Raw genomic sequence first — 13,719 nt, forward strand, 5'->3', positions numbered from 1 at the left:
TGGGCAACATGGTGAAAACCCCTCTCTACAAAAAATGCAAAAATTAGCTGGGCATGGTGGCATATATCTGTGGTCCCAGCTACTTGGGAGAGAGGCTGAGGTGGGAGGATACCTGGAACCTGGGAGGTGGAGGTTGCAGTGAGCTGAGATTGTGCCACTGCACTCCAGCCTGGGCAAAAGAGCGAGACCCTGTCTGAAATTTAAATAATAATAATAATTTATTACGTATTTTCAAGTAGCTAAATGAAAGGATTTTGAATGTTCTCAACACAAAGTAATAATAAATGTTTGAGGTGATGAATATGCTAATTATCCTGTTTTGATCACTACACATTGTATATATCCAAATATCACTATGTACCCCCATAAGTATGTATAATCATTATGTGTCAACTAAAATAGTTAAAAAATATATTAAAAGAGGGAAAGGCGGAACGCTTCCTGAGAGCAAGGACCTCCTTTGTCGAGGTCAGGGCTGTGTCTTCAGCAACAAAACACTATCTGGGACTCAGTAGATGCTTAAGAAATAGGGATCGATTGACAGAGCTCCCAAGAGTTCCACGAGGGTTCCCTAGGGCTCTCAGGTTCTTGTATGTCGGAGGGAGAGGTCTTCCCCTTAGTCTCCTCGGCGGGAAGGAGAGGGTGTGGGGCAACAACCACCCCTTCCTCTATCTCCCTCGCCCCCTCCTTCCCCATGGCCCCCTCCTCCGTCCTTCTACCTTTCTCCTTCCCAGCCCTTCCCGGTTCTCCCTCGACCCTTCACGGCTCCTCTTCCCGCCGCCGCTCTTGCCTTCGCCACCTACCCCTGCACTTCCTCCCACTCTCGCCCCGCCCCTTCTTCCTCCCTTCCCCCGCCCTCCCCGCGCCCCTTGCGAGTGGCGCTGGCACCAGAGCGCAGGGGCCAGACGCCCGGCGCGGGAGGAGGATGGCGCTAGCGGTGCTGCGCTTGGCGCTGCTGCTCCTGGCAGTTACCTTCGCAGGTAGCTCTCGGAGCGGTCCTGGAGAGCGGGGACCTCTGGAGAAAAGCGGGAGAGGGAGTCACGCCGGCGGCGGCCCCTGCCCGGCTCTGGGCGGCCTCGGCGACGGTACCCGCGCGGCCGTTACGGGCGGTTCCCCAGAGGACCTGCCAGGTGGAGGAGCGCGAATTGGGGGGTGTGGTTAGTTCTTGCTTGGATTTCACTCCCAGCTCCAAGGACGCCTGCTATCTAGAGCGCTTTCTCTGTTAAAGTAGATTTTCAGGTGCCCAAGATGAGGAGTTGGGTTTTTATGTATGGTCCCACAGGAGGAGATGCGCAGGAACGAGGAATTGTGGATGCTTACGAGAAAGGGGCTTTAGTCCACACCTCTCTTAAAATGGAGTTAAAATGCTCACATCTTGCATTAAATTTTATATTTGTTACTCCGAGTTGCAAAGGAAAAGAATGGCATAAACTATTAATTAAGGGTTACTTCCTTGGCCAGCTGCGGTGGCTTGGGCCGGTAGTCCCAGTTACTCCGGAGGCTGAGGCGGGAGGCTCGCTTGAGACCAGGAATTGAAGCTGCAGTGCGCTAGCGCGACTTTTATTCCGTAGCTTCAAAGTCCTTTCTCAACCAAACCTAATGGGAACAGAACCAAATGTTATTTCTGTGTGATTGTGGGGAGAGGTGCCATAAAAAACTGAATATCCTTTCTGGAGGAAGTGGGATGGGGACAGTTTAAAGAAGGTAGGCTTTAGAGGGGAAAATAGAAGATGTGACCTGGATAAATCCCAAACGGGATTTTAAAACATTCTTATGAAGCTGGATGTGGTGGCTCACGCCTCGAATTCCAGCACTTTGGGAGGCCTAGGCAGGAAGATCGCTTGAGCCCAGGAGGTCAAGACCAGCCTGGGCAACATAGCAAGACCTCATTTAAAAAAAAAGAGTCCTCATGAACAATACCTTACCTTGATCCCATACTGTAAAATGTCTGTGCTTTCTTCTTACAGGCCCTCTGTTCCGTCGATTTTCAAAATATAAAACGGTAAGTAGGAAACCACTTGTGCTGTTTCTACCAATACAGTGAAGCCCAAAACTGTCTGGGAGGGAGGCTGGCTCTCAGGTCTGACCTGCCACTTTTGAAACCATTGAGGACTGCGTTTGAAACCAGGTTGTCACGCAGCCCTTTTGATTCAGATAAAAGTGTAAATTTTAGTTGAAAACAGCTCAGTCTTTGTTTCTGTTAATATTTCCTTTAAAGATTCAAAAGGTCCTTAGAAAAATAGTTATGCCTTGTACTAGATATTTTATTTTATTTTATTTTTTATTTTATTTTATTTTTTGAGAAGGAGTCTCGCTCTGTCGCCCAGCCTGGAGTGCAGTGGCCGGATCTCAGCTCACTGCAAGCTCCGCCCCCCGGGTTCACGCCATTCTCCTGCCTCAGCCTCCCGAGCACCTGGGACTATAGGCGCCCGCCACCTAGCCCGGCTAGTTTTTTGTATTTTTAGTAGAGACGAGGTTTCACCATGTTAGCCAGGATGGTCTCAATCTCCTGACCTAGTGATCCGCCCGTCTTGGCCTCCCAAAGTGCTGGGATTACAGGCTTGAGCCACCGCGCCCGGCCGTACTAGATATTTTATGTACTTTATCAAATTAAATTGTGAGGATGTAAATGGAGACCAACCAAATGAGAACAAGCAAAGGGTGTATTTTTCAGGGCTTGTTATAGCAAGAGAGTCAGTCACTGTCACCTGCATTTGAATAGGGACTCGAGTCAAAGAGAGGTGTGCGAAAACTATAGTGGAAAAAAGAAATGGCTTCAGGTATGACCTGATTGGAGGCTGTTGGCACAGGGAAGCTGCAGGTGAGCTAGCTAGAAGCAAGACATTCTATGGTATGGGTTAGGGGTGCGTATTTGGTTTTCAATGGTTGTCCTAAGTTGGAATCAAGGACAGAAATTATGGAAGCTGTCAGTTAGTAATCAAGTCTTAACCATTTTGTGGCTGGGCACAGTGGCTGACACCTGTAATCCCAGCACTTTGGGAGGCCGAGGTGGGCAGATCACGAGGTCAGGAGATCAAGACCATCCTGGCTAACATGGTGAAACCCCGTCTGTACTAAAAATGCAAAAAATTAGCCAGGTATCATGGCACGTGCCTGTAATCCCAGCTACTGGGGAGGCTGAGGCAGGAGAATCGCTTCAACCCAGGAGGCAAAAGTTGCAGTGAGCTGAGATCACACCACTGCACTCTAGCCTGGATGACAGAGTGAGACTCCATCTCAAAAAAAAAAAAAAAAAAAAAAAAAAAAAGTCCTAGCCATTTTGGGCTGATTGTTAAAGGGGTTATTATTTGGCTTCCTGGGCTGTCACTAGAGATAGCAGTCTGATTTCCTTCAAGTCTGACTTATAGCCGGCTGGCCCCCTGGCTTGGTTATTCTAAATGATGATTTGAGTTCCTGGGCAGGATGCTGCAGGTTGTGGGTCAGAGTGCTGTTTTATATAAGGTCTAGTCGTTGTCTGTTTATTTGGTCTCTCAATTCTCACAATGATGTTGTAAGATAGACATTATCTGACATATGAGGATATTGACTTCAGTAGGTTAACTCTGAGCATTCAGCTCCGAGTAGACTTCTTCCAGGAAACCTTCCCACGCGATTCCCTTCCTCCAAAGTAGAGATGTAGATATATATACACGCACACTTTCTCTCTGCTTACCTATACTGCATCATCATCACCATCATAACAACAAATGCTTAGATACCAACGTGCCACACCAGTGTTCTAAATGCTTCATATATAATAACTAATTTCATCTTTCACAGCACTGTGAGGTAGGGATCATTATTTCATTATTATCCCCTTGGTCAAAGTCACATGGAAGTGGTGGAGCTATGCTTCTCATCCAGGCAGTCTGACTCCAGATCCAGTGCTTTCCTCTACCCCGTCACAGCATTAGATTGTAATTGCCTGTTTGCCTATGTCCTCCAGGAAACTATGCCTGTTGTCAGGTATAGTGTCTTATTTGCTATTTGGTGCTCAGTCTTCAGCATCTCATGGATGCCCAATAACACTTTTAGTCAGTGATTCGGTTTGCTTGGGTTTGGTTTTCTTTTAGAAAATGGGACTTATGGTACCTTCGTTTTAAGGCTGGGATTAGGGTAAAGTGAGTGAATTCCTACATGTAGAATTTGAAGGCATTCACACTCAGGAGGCAATGCAAGTGCTGCAGGACCTGCTGTCTTTATTTTATTTTATTTTTTTGAGACAGAGTCTTGCTTTGTCATCAAGGCTGGAGTGCAGTGGTGAGATCTCTGCTCACTGCAACCTCTGTCTTCTGGGTTCAAGTGATTCTCCTGCATCAGTCTACCAAGTAGCTGAGACTACAGGCATATGCCACCACGTCCGGCTAATTTTTTTGTATTTTTAGTAGAGACGGGGTTTCACCATGTTGGCCAGACTGGTCTCGAACTCCTGACCTCACAGGATCCACCCACCTTGGCCTTCCAAAGTGTTGGGATTACAGGCATGAGCCACCGCTCCCCGCCTGGACCTGCTGTCTTTTGACAGGATTGTTAAAAGGATGACTCACACAGGAGATCTTTGGTTTGGCTGCTTTTTGTGCAGTGGTGTTTACAACTAATTGATCACAACCACAGATTTCTCTGTTCCTTTTTCATTCCACTGCTTCACTTGACCAGTCTTAAGAAAAAAGAGAGAGAGAGAGAGATTGATCTTTGGTTTTTCTTCCTTATTTCCATTGCCACTGCTCTAATTTAGGGCCCCCATTATCTCTCACCTAGATTCGCATAGTGGCTTTTCAATGGGTTTTCCCCAGCCTTTTGGTATCTTCACTTTCCAGTTCCTGCTACACACTGCTGCTCCAATTAGTCTCTAAAATCTTGACTGAATGTAGCATGTCTCTGTGCAAAATCTTCAAGGACTTCCCATTGCCCACAGAGAAAGTCTAACCTCATCAACACAGCCTACTTTTCTACCTGTACCTTCTGGTGTTTTCTCATAGTATATCCTCCTCTATTGTTAGTGCCATACTTTTTTTTTTTTGAGATGGAGTTTCATTCTTGTTGCCAGGGTGGAGTGCAGTAGCACAATTTTGGCTCACTGTAACCTCCATCTCCTGAGTTCAAGCGATTCTCTTGTCTTAGCCTCCCAAGTAGCCAGGATTACAGGCGTGCAACACCATGCCTGGCTAATTTCTGTATCTTTAGTAGAGATTGGGTTTCACCATGTTGACTAGGCTGGTCTCAAACTCCTGACCTCAGGTCATCCCCCTCTCAAAGTGCTGGGATTACAGGCGTGAGCCACCGTGCCCAGCCTGATTACTGTAGTTTTATAGTAAGTTTCAAAATGAGGAAGTGTGAATCCTCCAACCTTTTTTTCTTATTCAAGAATGTTTTGGCCACTTGGAGTCCCTTATATTTCTATCTGAATTTTAAGATCAATTCATCAGTTTCTGCTGCAAAAAAAAGACAGCTAAGATTTTGATGGGGATTCCACTGAACTTGTATATCTATTTGGAGAGTATTGCCATCTTAAAAGTGTTAAGTCTTCTGATCCATGAACATGGGATGTCTTTCTATGTATTTAGGCCTTTAATTTCTTTCAACAATGCTTTGTAGTTTTCAGTATATGTGTCTTACACTTTGTAAATATTTATTCTTAATTTTTTTTTTTTTTTTGAGACAGAGTCTCACTCTGTTGCCCAGGCTGGATGCAATGGTGTGATCTTGGTTCACTGCAACCTCCACCTCCTGGGTTTGAGTGATTCTTCTGCCTCAGCTTCCTGAATAGCTGGGATTACAAGCGCATGCCACCACGCCCAGCTAATTTTTGTATTTTTAGTAGAGACGGGGTTTCACCATGTTGGTCAGGCTGGTCTCAAACTCCTGACCTTGTGATCCGCCCGCCTTGGCCTCCCCAAGTGCTGGGATTACGGGAATGAGCCACCACGCCTGGCCTTTCTAGATGTTTTATTCTTTTTTTTTTTTGAGACAGTGTCTCACTCTGTTACCCAGGCTGGAGTGCAGTGGAGCCATCTCGACTCACTGCAACCTCCGCCTCACAGGTTCAAGTGATTCTCCTGACTCAGCCTCCCAAGTGGCTGGATTACAGGCTCCCGCCACCATGCCCAGCTACTTTTTTTGGTGTGTGTGTGTGTGTGTGTATATATATATGTGTGTGTGTGTATATATATATATATATTTTTTTTTTTTTTTTGAGATGGAGTCTTACTCTGTCACCCAGGCTGGAGTGCAATGGTATGATCTCGGCTCACTGCAACCTCCACCTCCTGGGTTCAAGCGATTCTCCTGCCTCAGCCTCCTGAGTAGTTGGGATCACAGGCACCCACCACCATGCCCAGCTAATTTTTGTATTTTTAGTAGAGATGAGGTTTCACCGGCTGGCCAGGCTGGTCTTGAATTCCTGACCTCGGGTGATCCTCCCACCTCAGCCTCCCAAAGTGCTGGGATTACAGCTGTGAGCCACTGTGCCCAGCCTATATTTTTTTAGTAGAGACAGGGTTTCACCATGTTGGCCAGGCTGATCTTGAACTCCTAACCTCAGGTGATCCTCGGCCTCCCAAAGTGCTGGGATTAAGGGTGTGAGCCACCACACCTGGCCCTAGAGATGTTTTATTCTTTTTGATGCTATTGTAAGTGGAATTGTTTTCTTAGTTTTATTTTCAGATTGTTCATTGTTAGTGTATAGAAATAAAATTGAGTTTTATATATTGATCTTGTATCTTTCAACCTTGTTGAACTTGCTTATTAGTCCTTTTTCTTTTTTCCAAGACTGAGTCTTGCTCTGTGGCTCATGCTAGAGTGCAATAGCATGATCATAACTTAATATAACCTTGAACGCCTGGGCTGCAGTGATCCTTCTTCCTTATCCTCCTGAGAAGCTAGGACTACACACACAGGTCACCACACATGGCTAATTTTTAATTTTTTGTAGAGATGGGGTCTTGCTATGTTGCCCAGGCTGGTCTTGAACTCCTGGCCTCAAGTCATCCTCCTACCTCAGCCTCCCAAAGTACTGGAATTATAGGAATGAGCCACCATACCTGGCCTTGTTTATTAGTAATTATTGGTGTGTGTGTGTGTGTGTGTGTGTGTGTGTGTGTGTGTGTGTGTGAATGTCTTAGGAATTTCTGTATAACAAGATTGTGTCATCTTTGTTGCTTGTTTGTTTTTTGAGACAGAGTCTTACGCTTTCGCTAGGCTGGAGGGCAGTGGTGCAATCTCAGCTCACTACAACCTCCGCTTCCCGGGTTCAAGCAATTCTACTGCCTCAGCCTCTCAAGTAGCTGAGATTACAGGTGACTGCCACCACGCCTGGCAAATTTTTGTATTTTTAGTAGAGGCAGGGTTTCACCATGTTGGCCAGGCTCATCTCGAACTCCTGGCCTCAAGTGATCTGCCTGCCTCGGCCTCCCAAAGTGTTGGGATTACAGGCTTGAGCCACTGTGCCCAGCCCTGTGTCATCTTTGAATAGAGATAGTTTTACTTCTTCCTTTCCCATCTGGGTGCATTTTATTTATTTTTCTTGGATAATTGTCCTGGCAACAAACTTCGGTACAGTGTTGAATAGAGGAGGTGAAAGTGGACATTCTTGTGTTTTTATTTCTGATTTTAGGGAAAAGCATTGAGTCCTTTACCACTGAGTAGAATGTTTGCTGTAGGTTATTTATGGATGCCTTTTATTTTATTTTTGTTTTTGTTTTTTCTATGGATGCCTTTTGTAAGGTTGAGGGAGTTCTCTTCTGTTCCTAGTTCGTTGAGTACTGTGTTTTTTGTTTGTTTGTTTGTTTTTTGTTTGTTTGTTTTGAGACAGAGTTGCACTCTTGTGCCCTAGGCTGGAGTGCAATGGAGTGATCTTGGCTCACTGCAACCTCTGCCTGCTGTGTTCAAACGATTCTCCTGCCTCAACCTTTTTTTTTTTTTTTTAAATCATAAAAGAGTTTTGGGGATTCCTTTAAACTGTTAACTCCAATGCCAACCACTTCTCTTGCCACTGTGCCTTTGCTTGATCAATTTTATTTCTTTGCGGTAGACATTCTTCCAGCCTTCTATATTAAATTTTACCCATTCTTCAAGACCAGCATGTGTATTTCTTGATTGCTTTATTCCATCCTAAGTTCCTTATAGTCAGGATCCAACTTTTCTTTGTCTTTGTGTCTGCCATAACATCTGTAAATGAGTGACTATACCAGTAAACGATGTAAGAAACTTTCAGGAGAAAAGCTTTAGAGCAGCGGTCCCCAACCTTTTTGGGACCAGAGACCAGTTTGTGGAAGACAATTTTTCCATGCACTGAGGCATGGAGTGGGGTGGGCAGAGATGGTCTGGGATGAAACTCAGACCATCAGGCATTAGTTAGGAGTCTCTGCAGGGTGTGGTGGCTCACGCCTGTAATCCCAGCACTTTGGGAGGCCGAGGCCAGCAGATCACAAGGTCAGGAGTTTGAGACCATCCTGGCCAACATAGTGAAACCCAGTCTCTACTAAGAATACAAAAATTAGCTGGGTGTGGTGGTGGGTGCCTTTAATCCTACCGATTTGGGAGGCTGAGGCAGGAGAACTGCCTGAACTCAGGAGGCGGAAATTGCAGTGAGCCGAGATGGCATCACTGCACTTTAGCCTGGGCGACAGAGTGAGACTTTGTCAAAAAAAAAAAAAAAAAAAAAGGGCCGGGTGCGGTGGTTCATGCCTGTAATCCCAGCACTTTGGGAGGCTGAGGCAGGTGGATCACCTGAGGTCAGAAGTTTGAGACCAGCCTGGCTAACATGGTGAAACTTCATTTCTACTAAAAATACAAAAAATCAGCTGGGCATGGTGACATGCGTCTGTAATACTAGCTACTGGGGAGGCTGAGGCAGGAGAATTGCTTGAACCTGGGAGGCGGAAGTTGCAGTGAGCCGAAATGGCACCATTGCACTCCAGCTTGGGCAACAAGAGCAAAACTCCATCTCAAAAAAAAAAAAATAATAGCCTCATAAGGAGTGCGCAACCTAGATTCCTCGCATGCCCATGCCACAATAGGGTTCGTACTCCTATGAGAATCTAATGCCATCACTGACCTGACAGGAGGTGGAGCTCAGTTGATAATGCTCACTGGCCAGCCACTTGCCCAGTTCCTAATAGGCCATGGACTGGTACCAGTTTGTGGCCTGATGGTTGGAAACCCCTGCTCTAGAGTATAAAGGTCAGAGAATTGCTTAAAATTTTAGCATATCCTTCTAAAAGAATTATTTTTATTTTAATTTGTAATTTTTTTGAGACAGTTTTGCTCTTGTTGTCTAGGCTGGAGTGAAGTAGTGCAATCTCGGTTCACTGCAACCTCTGCCTCCCAGGTTCAAACGATTCTTCTGTCTGAGCCTCTCGAGTTGCTGGGATTACAGGTGTGTGCCACCATACCCGGCTAATTTTTGTATTTTTACTAGAGACGGGGTTTTACTATGTTGACCAGGCTGGTCTCAAACTCCTGACCTCAAGTGATCCACCTGCCTCAGCCTCCCAAAGTGCTGGGATTACAGATATGAGCCACCATGCTCCGCCCTTCTATAAGAATTAAAATGACATTAAGGAATAATAAATGTGCAGTGGCCCTCTTCCAGACAGTGGAGAGGAAGTTTTGGGGCAATGTTTGCCCAGATTCAACTCTCTTCCTGTAGATAGTATTTTGTGGGATGAAATTTGGAGCCTCCATAGATGATGAGCCTGTTTTGAACATTTTTCCTTTGGCACAAATTTGCTTCAATTCTGAATCTCCTGGTTTCTTTAATGTTTTTGGTTAAATGTCAGTGCCTTAAAAGTTCAGATTGAAAGATTAGATTCCTGATTTTGTCTTGGCATTCAGGCAAGGGATTAAGGTGGAATTTAATAGAACATCCACATGGACATTGTAGCGAAGTGCAAATTATGAAGCTAGACAATAAAAAAGTAGGTATGGTGGCGTGTCTCAGACTTTCATTTAAAAATCAGCCAGATTGAAGCCTCTGAGGTCCTTTTTTTTTTAATTTTTAAATTATTTTATTTTTTAGATGGAGTTTCGCTCTCATTGCTTAGGTTGGAGAGTTGGAGTGCAATGGCGTGATCTTGGCTCACCGCATCCTCTGCCCCCCAGGTTCATTTGATTCTCCTGCCTCAGTCTCGATCTCTTGAGTTCATGATCTGCCCGCCTTGACCTCCCAAAGTGCTGGGATTACAGGCATGCACCACCATGCCCAGTTAATTTTGTATTTTTTAGTAGAGATGGAGTTTCTCCATGTTGGTCAGACTGGTATCGAACTCCCAGCCTTGGGTGATCTGCCCACCTTGGCCTCCCAAAGTGTTGGGATTACAGGCATGAGCTACCACACCCGGCCGGGGTCCTTTTTTTACATAGTATGTATGGAACCATCACACCAACATTGTATCTGATTTTAGCATTAGAAAATTTTTTTTTGCCAGGTGCAGTGGCTCACGCCTGTAATCCTTGCACTTTGGGAAGCCAAGGTGGGTGGATGACGTCAGAAGTTCGAGACCAGCCTGGCCAACATGGTGAAACCCTGTCTCTACTAAAAATACAAAAATTAGCTGGACATGGAGGCACACTCCTGTAATCCCAGCTACTTGGGAGGCTGAGGCAGGAGAATCACTTGAACCCAGGAGGCGGAGGTTGCAGTGAGCTGAGATTGTGCCGTTGCACACCAGCCTGGGAGACAGGGTGAGACTCTGTCTCAAAAAAAATTTTTTTTTCTGGAAAATAAAAATATTTTTATTGAATGATTCTAGGAAATCTAAGGAGATCTGGGATATTTTCTTCTCTGAACTATTTTATGAGTGTATCTCAAGTCATTCTTGAATTTCTCTGTCCCTTTCTTTTTTCCAGCCATTCTGCTATCGGTATCAATTACCAGGATGTCCCAGGGACTTTAACCCTGTGTGTGGCACTGACATGATCACTTACCCCAATGAATGTACTCTGTGCATGAAAATCAGGTAACATGATTTTACAGCTGTAGACTAGCCAAGTATTCTTCATTTCTTTTTCTTTTTCTTTCTTTCTTTTTTTTTTTTTTTTTTTTGACGGAGTCTTGCTCTGTCACCCAGGCTGGAGTGCAGTGGTGCAGTCTTGGTTCACTGCAACCTCTGCCTCCTGGGTTCAAGCAATTCTCGTGCCTCAGCCTCCAAAGTAGCTGGGATTATAGGCACCCGCCACCGTGCCTGGCTGATTTTTTATTTTTAGTAGAGACAGAGTTTCACCATGTTGGCCAGGCTGGTTTCGAACTCCTGACCTCAAGTGATCCACCCGCCTCGGTCTCCCAAAGTGCTGGGATTACAGGCGTGAGCCACCACGCCCAGCCTCTTCGTTTCTTTTGTTGAATTTTGATTACTTAGGAGGTAGTGACTATTTTCTTGGATGTAAGAATCAAAAGTGATAATGGTAGTTCTCAGTTTTCAGGGTGATGGTTAAAGAGATGCAGAATCCTCAGTGCATTTTTCAGATCAAGTTAAACAATGAGATGTGTGATTAGTCAACTATAGGCTAGGTAATGAAATTATGTTATTGCCCACTAATGTGAAATTTCCTAAAATTAAGAGTCTATTTAATAGTTAAACTCCGTGAAGTATTAAATTTTATTTTTAATTCAAAGGGCATGTGTAGGTGATCTGCACACCCTGTACTACTAGTCAGGAAGTGCGACTTACTGACTCTGCTTAGTAGAATGCTAAGTAATGATACTTGATATGCTTCATGTAGCACACCTGACCAGGTAACTGCAACTGCTCCTTCAGGTATGCAGCTTTGTACGTAGTGGGGATTCATTATTTGACCTCAGTTGGTCTTCTCTGTTTCTTTTTTTTTTGAGACTGAGTCTCACTTATCGCCTGACTCACTGCAACCCCTGCCTTCCAGGTTCAAGCTGTTCTCCTGCCTCAGCCTCCAGAGTAGCTGGGATTACAGGCATGCGTCATTACACCCAGCTAATTTTTTTTTTTTGAGATGGAATTTCGCTCTTGTTGCCCAGGCTGGAGTCCATTGGCAAGATCTTGGCTCACTACAACTTCCGCCTCCTGGGTTCAAGCGATTCTTCTGACTCAGCCTCCCAAGTAGCTGGGATTACAGGCATGTGCCACCACACTTGGCTAATTTTTGTATTTTTAGTAGAGATGGGGATTCACCATGTTGGCCAGGCTGGTCTCGAACTCCTGACCTCCAGTGATCCGCCCACCTCGGCCTCCCAAAGTGCTGAGATTACAGGTATGAGCCACCATGCCCAGCTCTCTGAGTGATTCTTTGGGGTTAATGTCCTGTGCCCTAGGGTTAGGGAAAAAATGGCAGACTGGTGACTTCCACCCTCTTTGTTTCCTAGATTTAGCTTAAAAAATGATTAAGTAAGTATAGCCATGGAAGGAATCTAATGTATATCTATATGGGTCTTCTTAACACAAATAATGAGACAGTTTCAGTATGGTAGGTAATAAATGTGTTTCTATGATTGTTCAATTTGCAGGGAAAGTGGTCAAAATATTAAAATCCTCCGACGTGGACCCTGCTGATGGAACAGTTTACGGAACAGAAGATGGAGAGACCACCTTCACTGGCAGACTAGATAAATTGCGTTTCCCCTTTTTCTCTTTTCCTGTATTTCTTTACATAAAATTTGTTAACACACATCTTCTGAGAGCAGGTATGGAAGACAGCCATGTGTAGTGATGGATAATTTAAAGAAAAAAAGAATCCTTGTTTCTTAGCTTTTGCTCCTAGAGTTAAGCTTGCTGCCCAGATAACTTGTGCATTGCTTTATTTAGTTGAAATAAAATCAGCATTGAATTCACTTCCTACTGTGCTCTGTTGAAAATATTCTCATTGCAGAGGAGGTATCCTTTAAGAGTTTTTCAGCTGGGTCTGAAAATTAAATGGACATAAGACAGATCAACAGGAGGAAAGCATACAGACTTATTTAATACAAGTTTCACTTGGCATGGGAGCCTTCATAAAGAAATAAACACTTGGCCGGGCATGGTGGCTCACGCCTGTAATCCCAGCACTTTGGGAGGCCGAGGCAGGCAGATCATGAACTCAAGATATCGTGACCATCCTGGCCAACATGGTGAAACCCTGTCTCTACTAAAAATACAAAAATTAGCTGGGCATGGTGGCGTGTGCCTGTAGTCCCAGCTACTTGGGAGGCTGAGGCAGGAGAATCGCTTGAACCCGGGAGGCAGGGGTTGCAGTGAGCTGAAATCGCACCACTGCACTCCAGCCTGGGCAACAGAGCGAGACTCCATCTCGAAAGAAAGAAAAAGAAATAAACACTCAAAGACACAGAGTTGAACACTATATGCTGAATTAGACAAAGAGTTGTGAATTATGAAAGTGTGACATGGCAGAGGGGCTTGGGCTGAGTTAATTGGGTAGAGAAGTGGCTGGGAGGATAAGGATTAGTCTAACAAGGTTGGTTTGTACACGTTTCCCTTGACCTCAATTTCCAATTTCCCCCCGTCCTTGATGATAAGAATGTTACTTTACTTCTGGCGTAGAGAGGACGTCTTTCACAGGGGAATTTTATCTCCTGCTTTTAAGAAACAGAAGGAAAGTCAGAATGATCTTGCATCTGCTGTTTTTCAAGTGCTTTTAGCTCAAAATAGTTAATATGCCAGGGCAGCATATATTGAGTTGGCATATTCTTATCTCCTTCATCACTCAGCGGCCTCACATGGTCCTGTTCCTCTCAGGCATGGATGGATTTCAGTA

At 44.9% G+C, this 13,719-nt stretch overlaps 1 protein-coding gene across 2 annotated transcripts; it reads left to right on the top strand.

The window, feature by feature from the left end:
• Nucleotides 1-865: 865 nt before the first annotated feature.
• SPINK2 (serine peptidase inhibitor Kazal type 2) lies at nt 866-12,799 on the top strand. 2 transcript variants are annotated; one of them, XM_007998608.3, is made up of 4 exons: nt 866-980; nt 1,968-2,002; nt 10,849-10,958; nt 12,476-12,799. In XM_007998608.3, the coding sequence occupies exons 1-4, from the start codon at nt 926-928 to the stop codon at nt 12,519-12,521; spliced, it is 246 nt and encodes an 81-aa protein (XP_007996799.1). In that variant the 5' UTR covers nt 866-925; the 3' UTR covers nt 12,522-12,799. The 2 variants fall into 2 exon arrangements, with proteins under 2 accessions (XP_007996799.1, XP_037845336.2); XM_037989408.2 differs by lacking the exons at nt 1,968-2,002; nt 10,849-10,958 and having other exon boundaries at nt 879-1,130; nt 12,476-12,770.
• The last annotated feature ends 920 nt before the right edge of the window (nt 12,800-13,719 follow it).

This window comes from Chlorocebus sabaeus, chromosome 7 (assembly GCF_047675955.1).
Source record: "Chlorocebus sabaeus isolate Y175 chromosome 7, mChlSab1.0.hap1, whole genome shotgun sequence".
Lineage (NCBI taxonomy): Eukaryota > Metazoa > Chordata > Mammalia > Primates > Cercopithecidae > Chlorocebus > Chlorocebus sabaeus.

Coding starts and splice junctions, on each gene's coding strand:
- SPINK2 (XM_037989408.2), top strand. CDS start 926: ATGGCGCTAGCGGTGCTGCGCTTGGCGCTGCTGCTCCTGGCAGTTACC. Junction 1,131..12,475: donor TTCCCCAGAGGACCTGCCAG/GTGGAGGAGCGC, acceptor TTCAATTTGCAG/GGAAAGTGGTCAAAATATTA.